The sequence below is a fragment of the Temnothorax longispinosus genome, chromosome 10, assembly GCF_030848805.1.
Source record: "Temnothorax longispinosus isolate EJ_2023e chromosome 10, Tlon_JGU_v1, whole genome shotgun sequence".
NCBI classification, from domain to species: domain Eukaryota; kingdom Metazoa; phylum Arthropoda; class Insecta; order Hymenoptera; family Formicidae; genus Temnothorax; species Temnothorax longispinosus.
Window position 1 is genome coordinate 12,536,106 of NC_092367.1, and position 18,198 is coordinate 12,554,303.

General features: G+C 33.8%; 2 protein-coding genes across 6 annotated transcripts in view; one reads left to right on the top strand and one right to left on the bottom strand.

Annotated features, from left to right (window-relative positions):
- Window positions 1-8,145, top strand: part of LOC139820107 (uncharacterized) — a 77,880-nt gene extending 69,735 nt beyond the window's left edge. For all 5 annotated transcript variants that reach the window (XM_071790098.1, XM_071790097.1, XM_071790096.1 and 2 more), the window contains one exon: window positions 233-8,145. In XM_071790098.1, the coding sequence (XP_071646199.1) occupies window positions 233-7,514 (7,282 nt within the window). In that variant the 3' untranslated portion in view covers window positions 7,515-8,145. The remainder of the gene's footprint in view (window positions 1-232) is intronic.
- A 794-nt stretch (window positions 8,146-8,939) lies between these two features.
- LOC139820114 (cytochrome c oxidase subunit 6A1, mitochondrial) lies at window positions 8,940-9,877 on the bottom strand. The gene is made up of 3 exons (XM_071790121.1): window positions 9,725-9,877; window positions 9,287-9,441; window positions 8,940-9,144 (listed from the first exon to the last, which is right to left on the bottom strand). Exons 1-3 carry the CDS (start codon window positions 9,801-9,803, stop codon window positions 9,064-9,066), a joined length of 315 nt encoding a protein of 104 aa, XP_071646222.1. The 5' UTR covers window positions 9,804-9,877; the 3' UTR covers window positions 8,940-9,063.
- Window positions 9,878-18,198: the final 8,321 nt, after the last annotated feature.

The window sequence follows — 18,198 nt, forward strand, 5'->3', positions numbered from 1 at the left end:
ATATTACGCAACAGACCTGATTCGTCTCTAACAAATATATATTTTATATACATATATATTTTTATACATATATATCAAATATATATTTTTTGCTAATTAATTTAACTATTTTATTTACCTAGTTTATTATCAATTTCACAGTTGTGGAAAACACAAATATCTTATAGACAATTGTTAGATTTTTTAATTACATTTATAATTATTATATATAACACATTGTTATATGTTTCAGAAACAACTTGTTGCAATCATCGCACAGTAGTAATCAAAATTTGCTTCCGTTCCACGAGGAAAAAACGGAAAGTGAACACAGAGATGATGCTAAAAAGAAGCGACGAGCAGGGAATTTACAAGATATGTCTCAACAGTCCGACACACAAATTCCAAGTGTTGTTGCTGGAACTGCAGCATCGATCGACGCAAAGGACGCTAGTGAAACTTGTCAAAGTAAAATCCAGGAATGTGATTTATCCAGAAGAGAATCGTCAAACGGCACTATACAGGATTTTACTCCAAAACCAGAAAAGGATTCTCATATCGATGTTACATCAACAGATCGCAGAGATATTTCTGCGGAAAGATCAGATATTGAAACAGCATCTAGCTCTTCCTCGTGGAAAGACGAATCGCTAAGAAAAGAAGAAACACAGAATTTTGCTCACAAAAAATATCTTTTATGGAAAATTTTTTCTTGTTCCGAAAGTAAGACTGTCCCGAAAAATAAATCTATTTCTATTTCTGCAAAAGAGGAGAATATATCCGTTAGCCAGGAATGTTCTTCGTCAGGAACTAAATCACTAGATACAACTGTGCCGATTCGATTGAAGAAACGCCATTCTGACTCTAGAAGGAACATCGATCCCTCAGAAGATGACGATATTTTTGTAGGAGAGCATAAGGAAAAGAAAAGAAGTAAAATAGAAGTAAAGCAAGTATTCACCTCAGCAAAAAACACTGTAATTTCCACAAGCACCGAAAAATACGATGTTACACCAAACAAAAACATAGAAGATGTAGCATTGTTATGTAAACGTGGGGCTATACCTAACAATTTGAAGGAAAATATAGAGAACAAAGTCTCGGCAAAAGAACACCACATAGAGAATTCGTCATTAATTGCCGATACAGAAAACAGTAGCAAAAGTGCAGAATCTAGCAAAGATATACCGTCCATGGTTGAAATGAATTTAGATGAAAATGTTGATTTAGCGCAATACAAAAATATGCAAAATTATGTAACATCAAATTCGGAATTGCCAATCGCATCTGCACATGAATCAACATCGTACGATGGCGAGGAAGACGGCTGTGACATGTCGCAAAATGTTGGAAATTTATTATTAACAAGTAATGATAACTTTACGAAATATGAAAAGACAACTGATCTGTTTTCAGTGACGACATCGACATCAGGAGGAAATTCTTCGGAAAGAAGACAGGACGAATATTTTTCCACGCGAACGACAAATTCGTCTAAATCTTCAAGCAATTCAAATTACTACGATGATAATCACGCGTCGGACAGTCATTCAGCAGATGACGATAACAGTAGCGATATGGAAATAGAAATAAAAATAAAACCTAAATTAAAATTTCGAGTATCGCGGAAGTCTTCACAAAGCTCTCTAAAAAAAACTTGGTCTCTCCTTGATAAACTTCTTCAGATGGATCATAAAACATCTGAAAGGTCCAAGCGCAGGTGCACGAGTAGAAGCCCAGAAAATAATATACCGTTAGATAATAATGAAAATGTTATTGTTGAGACTGAAGGTTGTGATTTCGTATGTGATTCTAGTCTTACTACTACTACTACTACTACTACTCCTACTACTACTACTACTACTACTACTACTACTACTACTACTACTACTATTACTACTACTACTACTACTACTACTACTACTACTACAACTACTACTACTACTACTAAAGATAATGTAAATAATTCTCAACAACGACAAAATTTTCAAGAGTATCCAATTTTAAACGAAAGTAGAAACGCGATGGTTCATAATCAAAGAGGAAGGGATGAATGTCTATCAATGCAATATATCAATGCAATAACAACTGAGAATTGTCCTGAATCAAATAAACTTGCGTGTGATACGTCTGATTTCGGAGCACAGCTACAAAAGACTCCCACGGACAACAAACAAAAGACTGATGAAGAACAAAATTCTCAAAATAATACTACTTTAGAGGAAACTGGAAATATGGGACATAATCGAGGAAAAGAGAACGAACATGTATCGTCTATCAAGCGGAAGAAAACACAGATGGCGACTGAAAACAGTTCTGGGTCAGTTAAAGCTGCATACGACACTCTTAATGTAGAAGGACTGTTCCTAAGGACTTCTTTGGATATGACACACAGCAAAGCACGATCTATTGAGAAGTTTAGTTATCCATACGTCGCGAAATCTACGAGTCTCAATGCATCGGTTCCATCAAACAGAGCATGCTCAACATTCTGTCAGTCAGAACCTCTTGATTTAGCACCTTGTCAACCAGTACCTCTTCAATTAACACCTCAACCAACGCGTCCTCAATTAGTGCCTGCTCAATTAACACTTCCTCAACCAACACGCCCTCAATTAGCACCTCCTCAAACAACATCTCTTCAATTAGCACCTCAACCAACACGTCCTCAATCAGCATCTCTTCAATTAGCACATTCTCAACCGACACGTCCTCAACCGATACATCCTCAGGTTCAACCTCAACCTCAACTAGTACCTCCTTTAACACTCCCTCAACCAACACACCCTCAATTAGTTCCTGCTCAATCAACACTCCCTCAACCAACACGTCCTCAATTAGTACCTTCTCAATTAACATCTGAATCAACACGTTCTCAATTAGTACCTCCTCAATCGGTACCTTTTCAATCAGCACTCCCTCAACCAACACGGTCTCAATTAGTATCTCCTATATTAACATATCAACTAACACATCCTCAATTACCTTCTCAATTAACTTCTCATTCAATACGTCCTCAATTAGCACCTCAATCAACATTCAAATCGCCATCATATAATACCGCTCCTAGACATACGTATCTCTCACGCAGAGCAAATGCACCAGTTGCACCGGTCGGGATTAATACTCCAAATATTAACCACGATTTCACAAATTTAATACAAATTACGGTAAAACGTATCTGCGCCCACATCGGATACTGTCGCGAATTTATTCGATCCAAGCGTCTAAGTATGCATACAAGAAGTACTTTCACAGAATACGCACAACAAATGTGTACGTATATAAAGCAAATAGCCCAAGATATGAAACAGTTGATGGTATGGTTGTGCACGAACGATGTTGAATGTGCTATAACTTTCGTCAATCAATATATGCAAATAAATCAACCAATAACACTGATGGAATTTAACAGTTATGCTGATCTCATACAATCTTATATGATTTATATCACACAAACCTTACAACAGAACAATGCAAAATCTAACGCATCACAACATCCGAACATTGGCGCATCAGTTCCGAATACATCAATGCCGAGCGTTAACGCACAGCCATTTTCGAGAGGTGCTTCATATCCAGATGCAAAAGTGCCAAATCGTGGCAAATCCATGCAATATTCGACAATGCCATGTCCGATGCCAACGACCTCAAACGTCAATCAGCAGCAATTGTTTGGCAATTCGGCTAATTCTCCACAAGTACCACACTCGGGACAACCTATGCCAAATATTCATCAACAATATACATGTCACGTACCGTCTGTGGTATCCTCACGTATGCCGAATGCTAATCAGCAACAATCAATGCCGAGCGTTAACGCACAGCCATTTTCGAGAGGTGCTCCATATCCAGATGCAAAAGTGCCAAATCGTGGCAAATCCATGCAATATTCGACAATGCCACGTCCGGTGCCAACGACCTCAAATGTCAACCAGCAGAAATTATTTGGCAATTCGACTAATTCTCTACAAGTACCACACTCGGGACAACCTAGGCCAAATAATCATCAACAATATACATGTGACGTACCATCTGTGGCACCCTCACGTATGCCGAATGCTAATCAGCAACAATCTTTAGGAAATACGAATCATTCGGTTCAAGGCCATTATATGTCATCGGCAGGTGTATCGAATGTTCAACAGGTTTTTGTAAATACTAGTAACATTTCATCATCGAATACTAACGTACGCTGGTGTGGACCAGTAAATCAAAGAAATGCAAACGTGCCTCCTGCCCAATCTTTGGAAAAAGCGCAATACAATCGTTACCTGAATTCAAACGAGCTTTATCATACTTTTGTACCTCAATCTGCGCATTGCAATATGCAAACATATTCCGTTCAGAATATTCAGCCAGATCAAAACGTACAGCAGAAATTGCAAAAAAGTCAACGCTTGATACTACCCAAGGATACATCTATATGTACAATCGATCTAACGACTAACGAAATATCGCAAAGTATGTCACAAAACGTGCCGAATAAAGGAATAAAAATTCCCAAGTCACAAAGTAAAGATTGCATGCAAAAGAAAGCAACGTCCATGAATCCGCAAGATTTATATCAAGGAGCCTTGAGCGCATGTAACGTATCGCAAAATACATCTGGTACTGCTCCGAGAACTTCCACGCAGAGAGCAACTATTTTACAAAATACGATGTCTAAACTATACTCAGAAAAAGATAATACATTATTAATTTTACCAAGAAGCACATATGCACAAAAAAACGATGCTATGTTCTCAATTAAAGATCTTAATTATAATTTTAATCCGGCGGTTCTAACAGACATTCAGAAAATTATATTGCGTGATCAAATACGTTCGTATTTCTACATGTCGGACCAATTGAAATATTCGCTTAATGAGCAAGAATTTAATCAAACACATTATGAGAGATTAAAACTGTATTACTTGTTTCAGAATTTAAAAAATTACCTACAAAACATGATAGAAAAATCACAAACCACTGAGAAATGTGTCGAAAAAGATTCACAAAGCAGTACATTACAAAACCGGTCAGTATTACAAGAAAACACAATGCAAACATTCGTAGACAAGTTAGCGAAGATTCAATCTAATCGAGATAATAAGAATAGTTCAGCGTGTAATAGGAATTTAGAAAAGCAATCTTCGGACCAAAGTATTGATTCGAATATTTCGAAAAATTCGAGACCAACGGTGATAAAGAATAATTTAGAAGAGCGAAATGAAGAGTCATTCTTTACGCCGGAGTTTGCGATAGCTAAGGAACTACTTATAAAAGACACAAGACTACAAGAGCAGAATAATGATACACTAATGAAAAAATTCCAAAAAAGCTCATTGGCTAATATGGAAAAACGGTCTGAGAGCTCAAAAGCAACGTCGCTAGGACGTTCAGAAGAGAATATGATCACAGAAGTGTTTACCAAGAATTCGGAAACAAAAACGCAAGATAACGCAAAAATTAACGAGTCTTTGAAAGCATCGTGGCCAGGACATACAAGGACACCAGAAGAGAATTCTATTACAGAGGTGTCTGCTAAGAATTCGGAAACGGAAGCACAAGATAACGCAAAAATTAACGAGTCTTTAAAAACAGCAAGTTTATTTGGCAAGCAATTCCCCAAATTAAGCTTTCTTGCACAACGTTCATTGAATTCATTACAGGATGCGTTAACTGAGAAAATGGAAGATCAACCAGAAATTGCGAAGAGATATAATGCAAACGAAAAATCTAATAATGTGGGAACGGAAAGCATACATAAAACTTCTAACGTAGCAATATTAAATAATAGCGGAGGAAACGATGCGACATCACGATCCCCATATAATACAGAAGATCAAAGTAAAGAAGTATATAATGAAATATCTAGTGAAAATTTACAAGCTGGAATGCGTGATGATGTCAACGAGAATATTGAAATATTAAATTCCACAGAGATACAGGCTGATCCATTGAATACATCGCGTGATTCATCTCCGACTTTAAACAACATATGGCGATCGACATCTCCATTAAAAACATCCGAATCTACGGAAATATCACAGGTACATACCACACACGAGAAACATGCCGAAACAATATCAACGTATTTAAATGAACAGCAAGAAGATTCTATGGACAAACAAAGTAGTAATTCTAGCGAAGAAGCATTCTACGATAGAGCATCTGATTCTGATTCTGATTCTGATTCTGGGAAGCTGTATATTGATGAAAGTGTGGGAGAATCACAGGAGCAAGAGCAATGTGATAAGGTATCGTGTTCTGAAAAAGATAACTCAAGTATGTCGCAATGTTCAGTATGGTCATTTGATGCGATAAAATGCGATTCTACAGTAAAGCCATTATCTGTTCTGAAAAACATGGTAGCTGATTCATCTCAAGATTTTGTAACCGAAGCACAAAATATTGAAACACTTAACGAAGAACCATTAGAAGTAAATAAGATACTGCTACAAGAAATACCATTAAAGTTTAAAGATGAATGGAACATGGCGGAAAGTACGATACAATCGATCGATACCATAAAAGAATCTGAAGATATAAAAGAAGATAGCAGGCAATCGCTATTAGAAGTAGAGGAGATGCATCTTGAGGAAATGTCATCGAAATTTGAAGTTCCGGAAGATGCATCGAGTACGGAAAAGAGCGTAGCTGATTTATCTCAAGATTTTGTAACCGAAGCACAAAATATTGAGACATTTAACGAAGAACCATTAGAAGCAAATAAGATACTGTTACAAAAAATACCATTGAAGTTTGAAGATGAGTGGAATATGGCAGAAAGTACGATACAGTCGATCGATATCATAAAGGAACAACTTGAAGATATAAAAGAAGATAGCAGGCAATCGCTATTAGAAGAAGTAGAGGAGATGCGGCTTGAGGAAATGTCATCGAAATTTGAAGTTCCGGAAGATGCATCGAGTACGGAAGAAAGCGAGATATCGATCTGCCTAAAACTTTCCGAAGATATGGAAGAGGAAATGATGGAAGTAGACACTAACACTAACATTAAAACGATCAATGAAGTGCTCAAACATACGTACCAAAAATATACCGAAGAATCGCGAAGTTCTTCATGTAACTCCGTTCAAAAAGAAGACGCTCCCGTCGACGTAAATGTAGAAGAAGTAATTGATAAAAATGTAGAAGTTTTCGTTAAAAACGATATTCTTAATGACGATATTGAATGTATTTCCGTGAAAAGCGACTCCTCCGAAGACGCAATCACGCCGAGTATCTTAAACATTAGGAGTATATCGCCATCGTTATTCGAGACAATGGAAAATACGACTACATTTCTTCAAAATAATTTGGAGTCGTTGAATGAAAAGGATGAAAAATCATTGGACATAAATGACAATCTAGGAATTCTGGATGAGGTAGATAAGCCCTGTTTACGCTGCAAGCGCAAAAGTACAGTGTATTGTCAAGCTTGCTTGGAAGCTCATTATTGCTCCAAACGTTGCTCATCTTTGCATTGGAAAACGGAACATTATAAGCAATGCAAAGGTTATAAGCCAATTATATGTATCGACGTATAATTCAAAAACACATATCTGCATCTTGAAATTCTCCGTAATTTGCTAAGATTTTAAGCTTCTCAGACTAGAATATAACTCATTGTCAATTAATCAGTATTCATTGTTACTTATATTTTAAATATAAAAGCTGTTGACGCGTTAGTTTGTAACCAAACTTTCCTAAATAAAATTATGTGATATATAGAATTCACACTAATATATTTTACGTTTCTTATTCTGTTGACGATCAAAGGAAATAGCACGAAAAAGTTGAGAGTGTAATAATATTTAATTTTCTAAAGCGATTTCTTCCATAACTATAACGGTATATTTATATATAATGTTCAATTGTAACTGTGCAATCGTTCGACTTTAAGTTAATTCGGTTTGAATATATATATATATATATATATATATATATATATATATATATATATTCAAACCGAATTTATATATATATATATATTTATATACACACATTTATTTCGTATGTGTATGCGCATACACAGTGCGGGTGCGATCCACTTGGTGCTCCAAACGCTCTTAGAAACGTTTCATCCTTATTTATCAAATGTTAAACAAGGACAAAATAATGCTCTGAAGCGTTTGAAGTGTCTAGTGGATCGCACCCATATATTCATTTATGCAAATACAATAATAAGTGTAGATGTGTGTTTGTGCGTGCGTGATGTGTATATGTTCATTAATACAATATGTATGCGTTTAATAATACAATTCAATAATATGTATATGTGTGATGTATGTTTATCATAATTGTATTTGCGAGGAATGGTGACATAGAAAATTAGATATCTTTCAATTTTTTCTTTATTATGATCAGCTATAAGAGACATTCCTCACTTGAATTTTGCATTAATTATTTGATTTAAATATAGGTAATAATAACATATACATAACAGGAGGTAATTTAGTTATATTAGTAATTTGAATACATAATTAGCTCAATACGTAAGTATCAAGCTCATTACATTTGCTATTTTATAAAAATTGGTTGACATTTTGCTTGTTTATATTTTTGATATTTTTGTATCAGATTAGACAATAAATCAAGTTGTAATTTTATGATGTTTTATAATACAAGATTTAAAAAAAGATATCGTAGATTTATTACATCTCTGATAATATTATATTGCTGTAACTAAATTCGTTATGTATTTCATTTTTAATAAAGAAAAAACAGAATTTGTATTAATGCCTATTATTCTTAAACTCTATATTTAAAACAAATTTGTTTAAACAATTTAAATTTAACAGAGTTTATAACATTAGAAATTGCGGCAAAATTTCATATAGAGGTATAAAAAAAAAATATATATATATATATATAATATATATATATATAATAGCACTGGGAGTGATTTTATGATAATCACATTAAGTTAATCATAGTGGTCGGATAAGAAAATATTGTATAGAAAAAGAATATAAATGTCATATCTCTATCAATTTATTGACTCAATTGTTCATAAGCCAGTATAATGTAGGATACATGTTATAAAGAATGCTAGTGCTCAACGTAATTATTACACAATCTAGATAGAACCACTTACTACTCTTCATAACCCTCGGGTAAAGGATTTGCTTTGGGATTATGGAAAAGACTGTGGTTACCATCTCCCCATGGAAATTTCTAAAAATAATATATTATATTAATAATTAAATAATAAATTAAATAATATATTATAAAATAGTAATGTAAAGTAAGAATTAACAAGGATCTTGGAAATCCATGTTTTTCATATTTAATGTCATATACATGTTTTGATATGTACCTTGCTTCTTATTCTCATATGATCATATGCGATGAATTCTGGACGTTCATCATGATGATGTGCCTGATGATTCAAATAGCAATTAACCATAGCCAGTCCTATCGCTGGAAAGCCTACGAAATATGAAAGCCTCTTCCATAAAAGCTGCGTCTGCTCTGAAAAGCATACGTTACTGTTATGTAATGTTCATTGATAACTTATCTGACATCCTCCATATATTTTCTCTTTACCCATAAAACGTGATACGCCTTCATACTATTATTTAAATAGAAAGAGTAACATTCGAATCCTAATTAATAATATTTTGACAAAAATGACACTTTGCTATGAGAGATATTGTCTAGAGTGCAATATTTTACGCGAATAATAAATACTGTTGTTTTCAAATGCGTAAATAATATATAAATTAATTAATTAGCACACTTCATTTATATCTACCTGAACTGGCATGAGTGTCAGAAGCAGCCGACGAATATTTTCTGGAAAAGGTGCGACCAACTCTCATCCAACCAGCCATTTTTGCTTTTCTGCTCAAGAGTCCTAAGGGCTCATGCACAATGGCCGCGTTCAGCAGACACAACTGTTGAGTTCGTCTTATCAACACTCTGCGTTGATTGGTTGGTTCTAAAAGTAAGAGCCAATCACGTTCGACTGCTGAACGCGTCCAATGGGTGCATCCAGGGAGCCTATTACGTATCTTTTCACGAGGTGAAAATGTAAAATTCTCTCACTTTTCGCATTTTTACCTCGTAAAAAGATACGTAATAGGCCCCCAGGGGGTCGATTCTGTATCTTGGGACGAGGTGAAAGTTACAAAAATTAGGAAATTCACTAAAGAATCTACAATTTCATTTGTCGAAATCTAGTAAATCTGTTCACTTTTGTAATTTTCACCTGGGTCGATTGTGTATCTTGAAACGAGGTGAAAATTACAAAAGTGAACAGATTTTACTAGATTTTGATAAATTAAATCGTAGATACGCTAGTGAATTTCCTCACTTTTGTAATTTTCACCTCATTTCAAGATACACAATCGAACCCCTTGTCTCAAAATACAGAATCGACCTCCTGGGGGTCGATTCTGTATTTTAAGACGAGGTGAAAATTACAAAAGTGAACAGATTTACTAGATTTCGACAAATGAAATTGTAGATTCTCTAGTGAATTTCCTCACTTTTGTAATTTTCACCTCGTCCCAAGATACAAAATCGATTCCCAGGAAGCTTATTACGGTTCTTGAAACGAGGTGAAAGTTACAAAAGTGAGGAAATTCACTAGGGTATCTATGATTTTATTGGTCGAAATCTAGTAAATCTGTTCATTTTTGTAATTTTCACTTCGTTTCAAGAACCGTAATCGACCCCCAGGACCACGACTGCTCACTGAACTGTTAAGTAGCAATAGAATGTGATTGGTTCTTACCTTTGGATCCAACCAATCACACCTAATTGCTTTAGCAGCTAAAGCGGGGAGCACACACTTCTGCATAACGCATAATGCGTATTAAGCATAAGAAAATTGATTGGTCTATTTTCTTATGCACATGTGTATGGACCAATCAATTTTCTTATGCTTACGCGTTATGCGTTGTGCAGAAGTGTGTGCTCCCGACAAAGGGATCCTATAGTGGCGGTAGTTACCGACATTTTTTCATTTTAAGGAATTTTTGAATTGGCTTTACAGAATTGCAAGTTTTTGGTCTAGAATTAAAGTACGCACAAAAATCTACATCGCGTTGTACGATTTCATATCGGAAACAAAAAAAAATTAAAAATTTTATTAATTTGGGCACATACAACTGTCATCTGACGACAATAACAAAATTACTGCAGTTTATATATATATAATGACACCAAGGCGACGTAGGGACAACATGTAGGAACAATATCGTGTAAATAAAACTAAGATTCAACGTCTAGAAAAAAAGATTCCGTAAAATGAAGTTTTATTAAGCAAAAGCACATTTAGGTTGACAGGATAAGCAGTATTGCGTGTAGCGAGAGATGGCGCAGCAATCGAACAAAGACAGATGCCTCTGGTTAGACAAGGACAGACATAGATATAACATGAAACAGATAGAAATGACAAAAGGGCATTGGAATACGAAATGTCGTTCGCAGCACACGATGAGCGCACGACACTACGACGCATGCGGTAGCAGGACGGACGGGCCACCGGGATCATTCCGTTCCAGCGGACGTATACTGACGCGCCGCCTGAGAAAGTGGACGTCAACTACGTCGTTACGCTCGGTAACGGCACACACATGGTTCGTGTCCGTGCTATGGTTCGTGTCCGAACTACTCAGATGGAGGAGATAGGCCAGTCGGCTGACTCGGCACTCGGCAAGCTTCGAGCGGGGAGAGAAGGGCAGACATACGATCTGCTGTCTCCTTCTCGCTTGAGCTGTGACGTAGCTGCTTAGCACGCGCCGGCTATGCCACGATGCCATGCATTTCGGGTATCGCTCCTCGCGTCTCGCCGAATGCCGAGTCTCGCGTTGGCAAATCGACGATGCGCTATACGTTACATTTACATTTATATTTACAAATTTTAATTTTTATATTTATAAATAAATAAATATATATACAATATATATATATATATATATATATTTGAAATTTATAAATATAAAGATTGCAATTATAATTAATTAAAAAAATATTTATAAACATAAAAACTAAAATTCGTAAATGTAATGTATAGAAATCCCCGTTCTGGCAAATTTGCTCTTATATCAAAAACAGTCTTACATTAAAAATCTTTACTTTAGCATAATAGTAATTAAATTTAATATTTAAATGCATAACAATAATTACATATTAACTATATCGAGAAAAAAAGTAGTTCATAATGTTCTTTTTACTCTTATTAAATTTATATTAGCTATTAATGTTTATAAGCGGCCACGAGCAACAACAGAGAGATAGTGAATTAAAATAAAAACAATTTCTTAAATAAACAATACACATGCTTAACGTTTCGACTGTACTTAGTCTTCTTCGGAACGGATTACTACGATAGAAGAAGATAAATATAAAAAAACATGATAATTAATGTTCAAGTTTACATACTAAAACATTAAACATTAGTCTAGACTAAAACATTAAACATGTTGGCGAACTAATAATATAAACAAAGTAAACAATAATCTAATTAAATCACAAATATAAAAACGCCAGAATAATCGAATAAAACCATAACAAGATAAATTTATATTTATATTGAGAAGTGGTAAAATCTCTTCTGTCAGGAAGAGAATGTAAAGAATTATTAACGGAGATATACTGATTTAAAAGATCTTTAAAATATATATTTTTCAGGAATTTTTTATAGAGAAACGAAGAAAGTGAATAACGTTAAACTTTGCATGTTCTCTCTTCACCTTATTTTAAAAATTTATTTTTATTTTTTAAGTAACAAAAATGCTCTTCTTTTCTGTTATATCCTGGTCACCATAAATGACAGACGGTGTAAATAATTCTAGCTGTTCTAGGTATCTGAAACGTAAAAACCAAAAATTTTCTTATTCAGAAGAAGTATATGTGGCTATAGTCTGAACTAGAACTAAACCAATATTTTCATTCTAGGTTCTAGGCGGCTTTTTTATCAAAAATATTATTAATCAATATTAAATAAACCATTTACAATCTGAGCTTAGATTTTATAGTAGCCTAATAATATTTTTTATATACTATATTTACATATTTTTCCAACTTTAATCAACTATAATACGCGCCGATTAACTTGTCAGACTTACAACACAGTTCCTATTGGATTAATAAAATCCCCTCACACCCCTCTAATTAAATCGATTTAAATAATAGTAAAGAATTTACTACTCCAACAGGAGCTGTGTTGTAAGTCTGACAAGTTAGTCAGCGCGCAATTTATTAAGATTGGAAAAAATATACGTGTAATTATACATAAAAAATAATATATTAGGCTATTAAGATCCAAGCTCGGATCGTACACGGCTTATTTAATATTGATTGATTGTATAACGGTCACATAAAACGGTCTTATTTCTCTTATATTATTAAAAATCAGAATAATAAATTTATTTTGCCAGTGAATAGAATAACAGTTAAAGCAGCTTAAATCGACATTAACTGGCAATATATAACGTCTTTACCGATATGAACATTGAAAAAACCGAGAGCCAACTCGCTTTGTCGAATTCACACAGCACTTTTTCGGATCAATCATCAAGACATTATTAATATCGACCAACGCTTTTGGTCAGAAGATGTAATTTCTAAATTAATAGTTTTAAATTTTATTAAAAATATTATTAAAAATATTATAACTTTTTTCAAAATTTTGTTAATAGAATGAGAATGTGAGCAATACCTTAACGAATTAATAATGCAAGGACATACAGACGTTATTACAACCATTCGAGAAAACTGTTCAACATTTTATGTGTTGCTGCAGAAGAAATTAGTAATGTCGGCGGACAAATTATACGCTAATGGCTAGTGCTGCTAGAAAAGATCGTAGTATTTTAAGGATACATGCTGTAGATGATATTGCTTGTCCCTCGCTTGCAGTTTGAAAATGTTTGATTATTAAAAACATTTGATTATTAAAATCTTACATTCAAAATAACGCTTATAGCAGATAAACAAAAATCTTGTCTGTATTTGACATCACACTTGTAAAAATTAAGCGTGTAAAAAATCTGCAAAAGAAATGTAAACGTGCAAAGAAACTATTGTCAATAACATCACACATACACACACAGAAAAAAATGTAAATAATTGATTTCTTTATTATTACAATAATTTGAATATTGAAATTATTTTGTACCATATGCTTTCTCACACTTATATGTATGTGATTAATAATAAAATATGTTAATGACAAATAATAAATTACGAGAGCGTATTCTGGTTTGAAAGATCTTAAGGACGTTCTCCGGAAAATCGATTTTCTCTAGATTTTCTTGAAACTGTGAATATACATTAATTTATAGGTGTGCTTTATGTGTAGTATAAATTTTAGTACCTTTTGCGGTATTAAAAATTGAGATATTGAGCTTCAAAGTTTTAACTTTTAACACGGAATTCCTATTCCGAGGTATTGTGAAACAGACATTTTAATAAATTGTGAAAAAAGTTTTTTCTAAATGTTTTTGAAAGACTAGTATATGATGCTTTATATATAAAAATAGAAATTAATAATATGCGATAAGTTTCAATACCCTTGCGGTACTCGTTTTCGAGAAATACTTGTGTAAAGTACGCGATTTGAAGTTAACTTCTTATTTTTTAGTTGTTATATGTAATATTTAGTAAATTAACTTTAGTAAAATAAATTTTACTTTTTAAGCATGAATACAAGTTGAGTATGACTGGAGCCGGAGAAGGTCTTTAAAAATAGGTATTTTTCAGGAATTTTTTATAGGGGAACGAAGAAAGCGTATAACGTTAAACTTTGCATGTTCTTTTAATCTTATTTTAAAAATCTATTTTTATTTTTTAAGTAAGAAAAATATTCTTCTTTTTTGTTACTTTTATATTATATCTTGATCACTAAAAGACGTAAGTATGAGAGACGAAGTAAATGATTCTAGCTGTTCTAGGTATCAGAAATGTAAAAACCAAAAATTTTCTTATTCAGAATAAGTGATATGGGCTATCGTCTGAACTAGAATAAACATTTTCTTTTAATAAAATACTAATAAAATTTTGAAAAAAGTTATAATATTTTAAATAAAAAAGCCGCTCAGAATGGAAATATTGATTTAGTTCTAGTTCAGACGATAGCCACACTTCTCCTGCAGAATAAGAAAATTTTAGCTTTTTGCGTTTCAGATACCTAAAACAGCTAGAATTATTTACATCGTCTGTCATTTATAGTGACCAGGATATAACAGAAAAGAGAGCATTTTTGTTACTTAAAAAATAAAAATAAATTTTTAAAATAAGGTGAAGAGAGAACATGCAAAGTTTAACGTTATTCACTTTCTTCGTTTCTCTATAAAACATTCCTGAAAAATATATATTTTAATGATCTTTTAAATTAAAATATCTCTGTTAATAATTCTTTATACATTCTCTTCCTAACGTGTGTGTGAAGCTATCGCCTCATTTTGCAGAAACTCACAAATTATTGAGAGTTCTGGCTTCTTTCAAAAAACGCGTCAGTACAAACTGAGACGCTATGTTCACGCAGCGTCTCATTTTGTCCTACACAAGTTCCACCACTGTATCTCATCAGATTTTGCAAGATCTATAGTTCTATAACAGTTCTATAAAGTGTTTATCTCATCAGATTTTGCAAGATCTATAGTTCTATAACAGTTCTATAAAGAGTTCTGCCATATAAAAGCAAAAAAATTAATTATAAGGTACTAAAAAAAAATTACAATGCAACGAGTATACCGGTTGAGACGCCAGTTGAAATCTCGGAGTTCCGGTTTATGTAAAATATTTTTTGAGTAGTTTTGAGCATATTGAAACATTTTCTAAAGAGTTCCGAGCGTTAGAATCTTTGTGTTATATTTAAAAAAATTAATATTAACCGAAAAGTAATCATGACAGAAGATGATGAGACGCTGTGCGAAATCTCGGAGTTTTGGCTTATATAATATATTTTTCGTATAGTTCTGAGCATACTAAAGCATTTTCTAAAGAATTCCCGCCACTAGCTACGTTGTATATATATGTTTATTAACTTTAGCAAACACTAGCTACGTTGTATAATTTTTAAATAAATTAATACCGCTCAAAAATCAGGAATTTATCGAAAATAAGGTGAGAAGCTGGCCGTATTTCGGCAGTTCTGTGAGTTCTGCTATAATTCTCGTGTAGTTCTGAACGTGTTCTAACGTTGTCCCATTTTATTCTGGCAATAAGCATTATTTATTCATTTTTTAAATCATTCTTATCGCTCGAGAAAGACCCTATTCTCGATAAATTCCTGACTTTCGTGCGTTATTAATTTATTTAAAAATTATACAACATTGCCAATGCCCGGAACTCTTTAGAAATTGTCTTAGTATGCTTAGAATTATACGAAAAATATTTTATATAAGCCAGAACTCCGAGATTTTCTACAGCGTCTCACCCACATACCCGTAAATGCGTCTCTCTTGGTCGATAAAAATTATTTAAAATATGAATAAATAATGCTTATCGTCAGAACTTTTTAGAAATAAACGTTAGAACACGTTCAGAACTATACGAGAATTATAATAGAACTCACTGTTACCCATGTGTATCGTTTATTTAAGAAAGTGTTTTTATTTTTATCCAATTATCCTTCTGTTGTTGCTCGTAATTTGGCCGCTTGAACATGCATAGGTAAAATAAATTTAATAAGAGTGCAAGAAACATTATAAACTACCATTTTTTTCTCAATATAGTTAATAATATAATTATTGGTATGCATTTAAATATTAAATTTAAAATTTATTATGCAAAGTAAAGGTTTTTAATGTAAGACTTTTTTAGATAGAAAAGCATAGAACGGTGATTTCTATACATTACATTTACGAATTTTAGTTTTTATGTTTACAAATATTTATTTAATTAATTATATTTGCAATCTTTATATATTTATAAATTTCAAATATATATACATACATATATATATATATATATATATATATATATATATATATATTTATTTATTTAATTATAAATATAAAAATTAAAATTTGTATACAAGCAAATGTAACGTATATAGCGGGTATAGCGTATCGTCGATTTGTCAACTCGGGACTCGGCACTTGGCGAGACACGAGACGCGATACCCGAAATGCGTGGCATCGTGGTATAGCCGGCAAGCCGGCCCGTGCAAAGCGGCAACGTCACAGCTCAAGAGAAACAGCAGATCGTATGTCTGCCCTTCTCTCCCCGCTCGAAGCTTGCCGAGGGCCTAGCGTACACGGACAGAGGAAAGGCTTGCGCGACCAGCATATCCCCTTTATCTGAGTAGTTCGGACACGAACCATAGCATGGATACGAACCCATGTATCGTTACCCGAGTCCTCTCTGATTGTTACCGAGCGTAACGCCGTAGTTGACGTCCACTTTCTCAGAGGGCAGATTAGGACAGACGTCCCCCGAAGCCGGATGGCCGCTCTCAGGTTTCTCTCTGGTTGACATTACCGACGTCGAGGAAGTTCGGCCTTCGCTATGTAGTAACTTTATGATAATTCCTTCGCGTAAATGGGATTTTGTAATAACTTACGATAATTTACTCCGCGTAAACGAGTGAATTAGTGCTGGTCTACAACCTTGCTTTAAAAGGTATTTAAGTTCTAAGCTGTGAGAAATTAACCAATCACAGTCGAGTATTCTCTTCACATTTTATTGTGATTGGTCAATTTCTTACGGGTTAGAGCTTAAATATCCTTTAAAGCAAGGTTGTAGACCAGCACTTATCATAAGTTAAACTCCTTGCACAATGCTAGGCAACAGGCAATAGGAACAGGAAATAACAAAAAAAATCATTAATTACAAGCTAAAAAATTCGAATGCTATGATTGGTTGGCAACAGGCAATAGGCACAGAATTTTCAACGTGACGAAAACTCTGTATCTATTGCCTGTGTCACTGTTTATTCTGCATTTATACATAATTTCTGATTTCTATTCCCTGTTCCTATTGCCTGTTGCCTAGCAGTGTACGTACAAGGGGCTTTACTATAGAAGTAAGGGCCTTGGCACATAAAAAAACTAAAGCAGTAAGAAATCAACAGTTATGCTAGGTCTACAATGCGAGTCGTAAAGTCGTGAGTCGTAAGTCGTGAGTCGTAAGAATTGACCAATTACAATCGAATTTGAGGAGAATAATTGACTGTGATTGGTCAATTCTTACAACTCACGATTTTACGACTCGCATTGTAGACCTAGCATTATATTTAAGACCATCTTAAGTACGATCTTAAGATGTTACGAA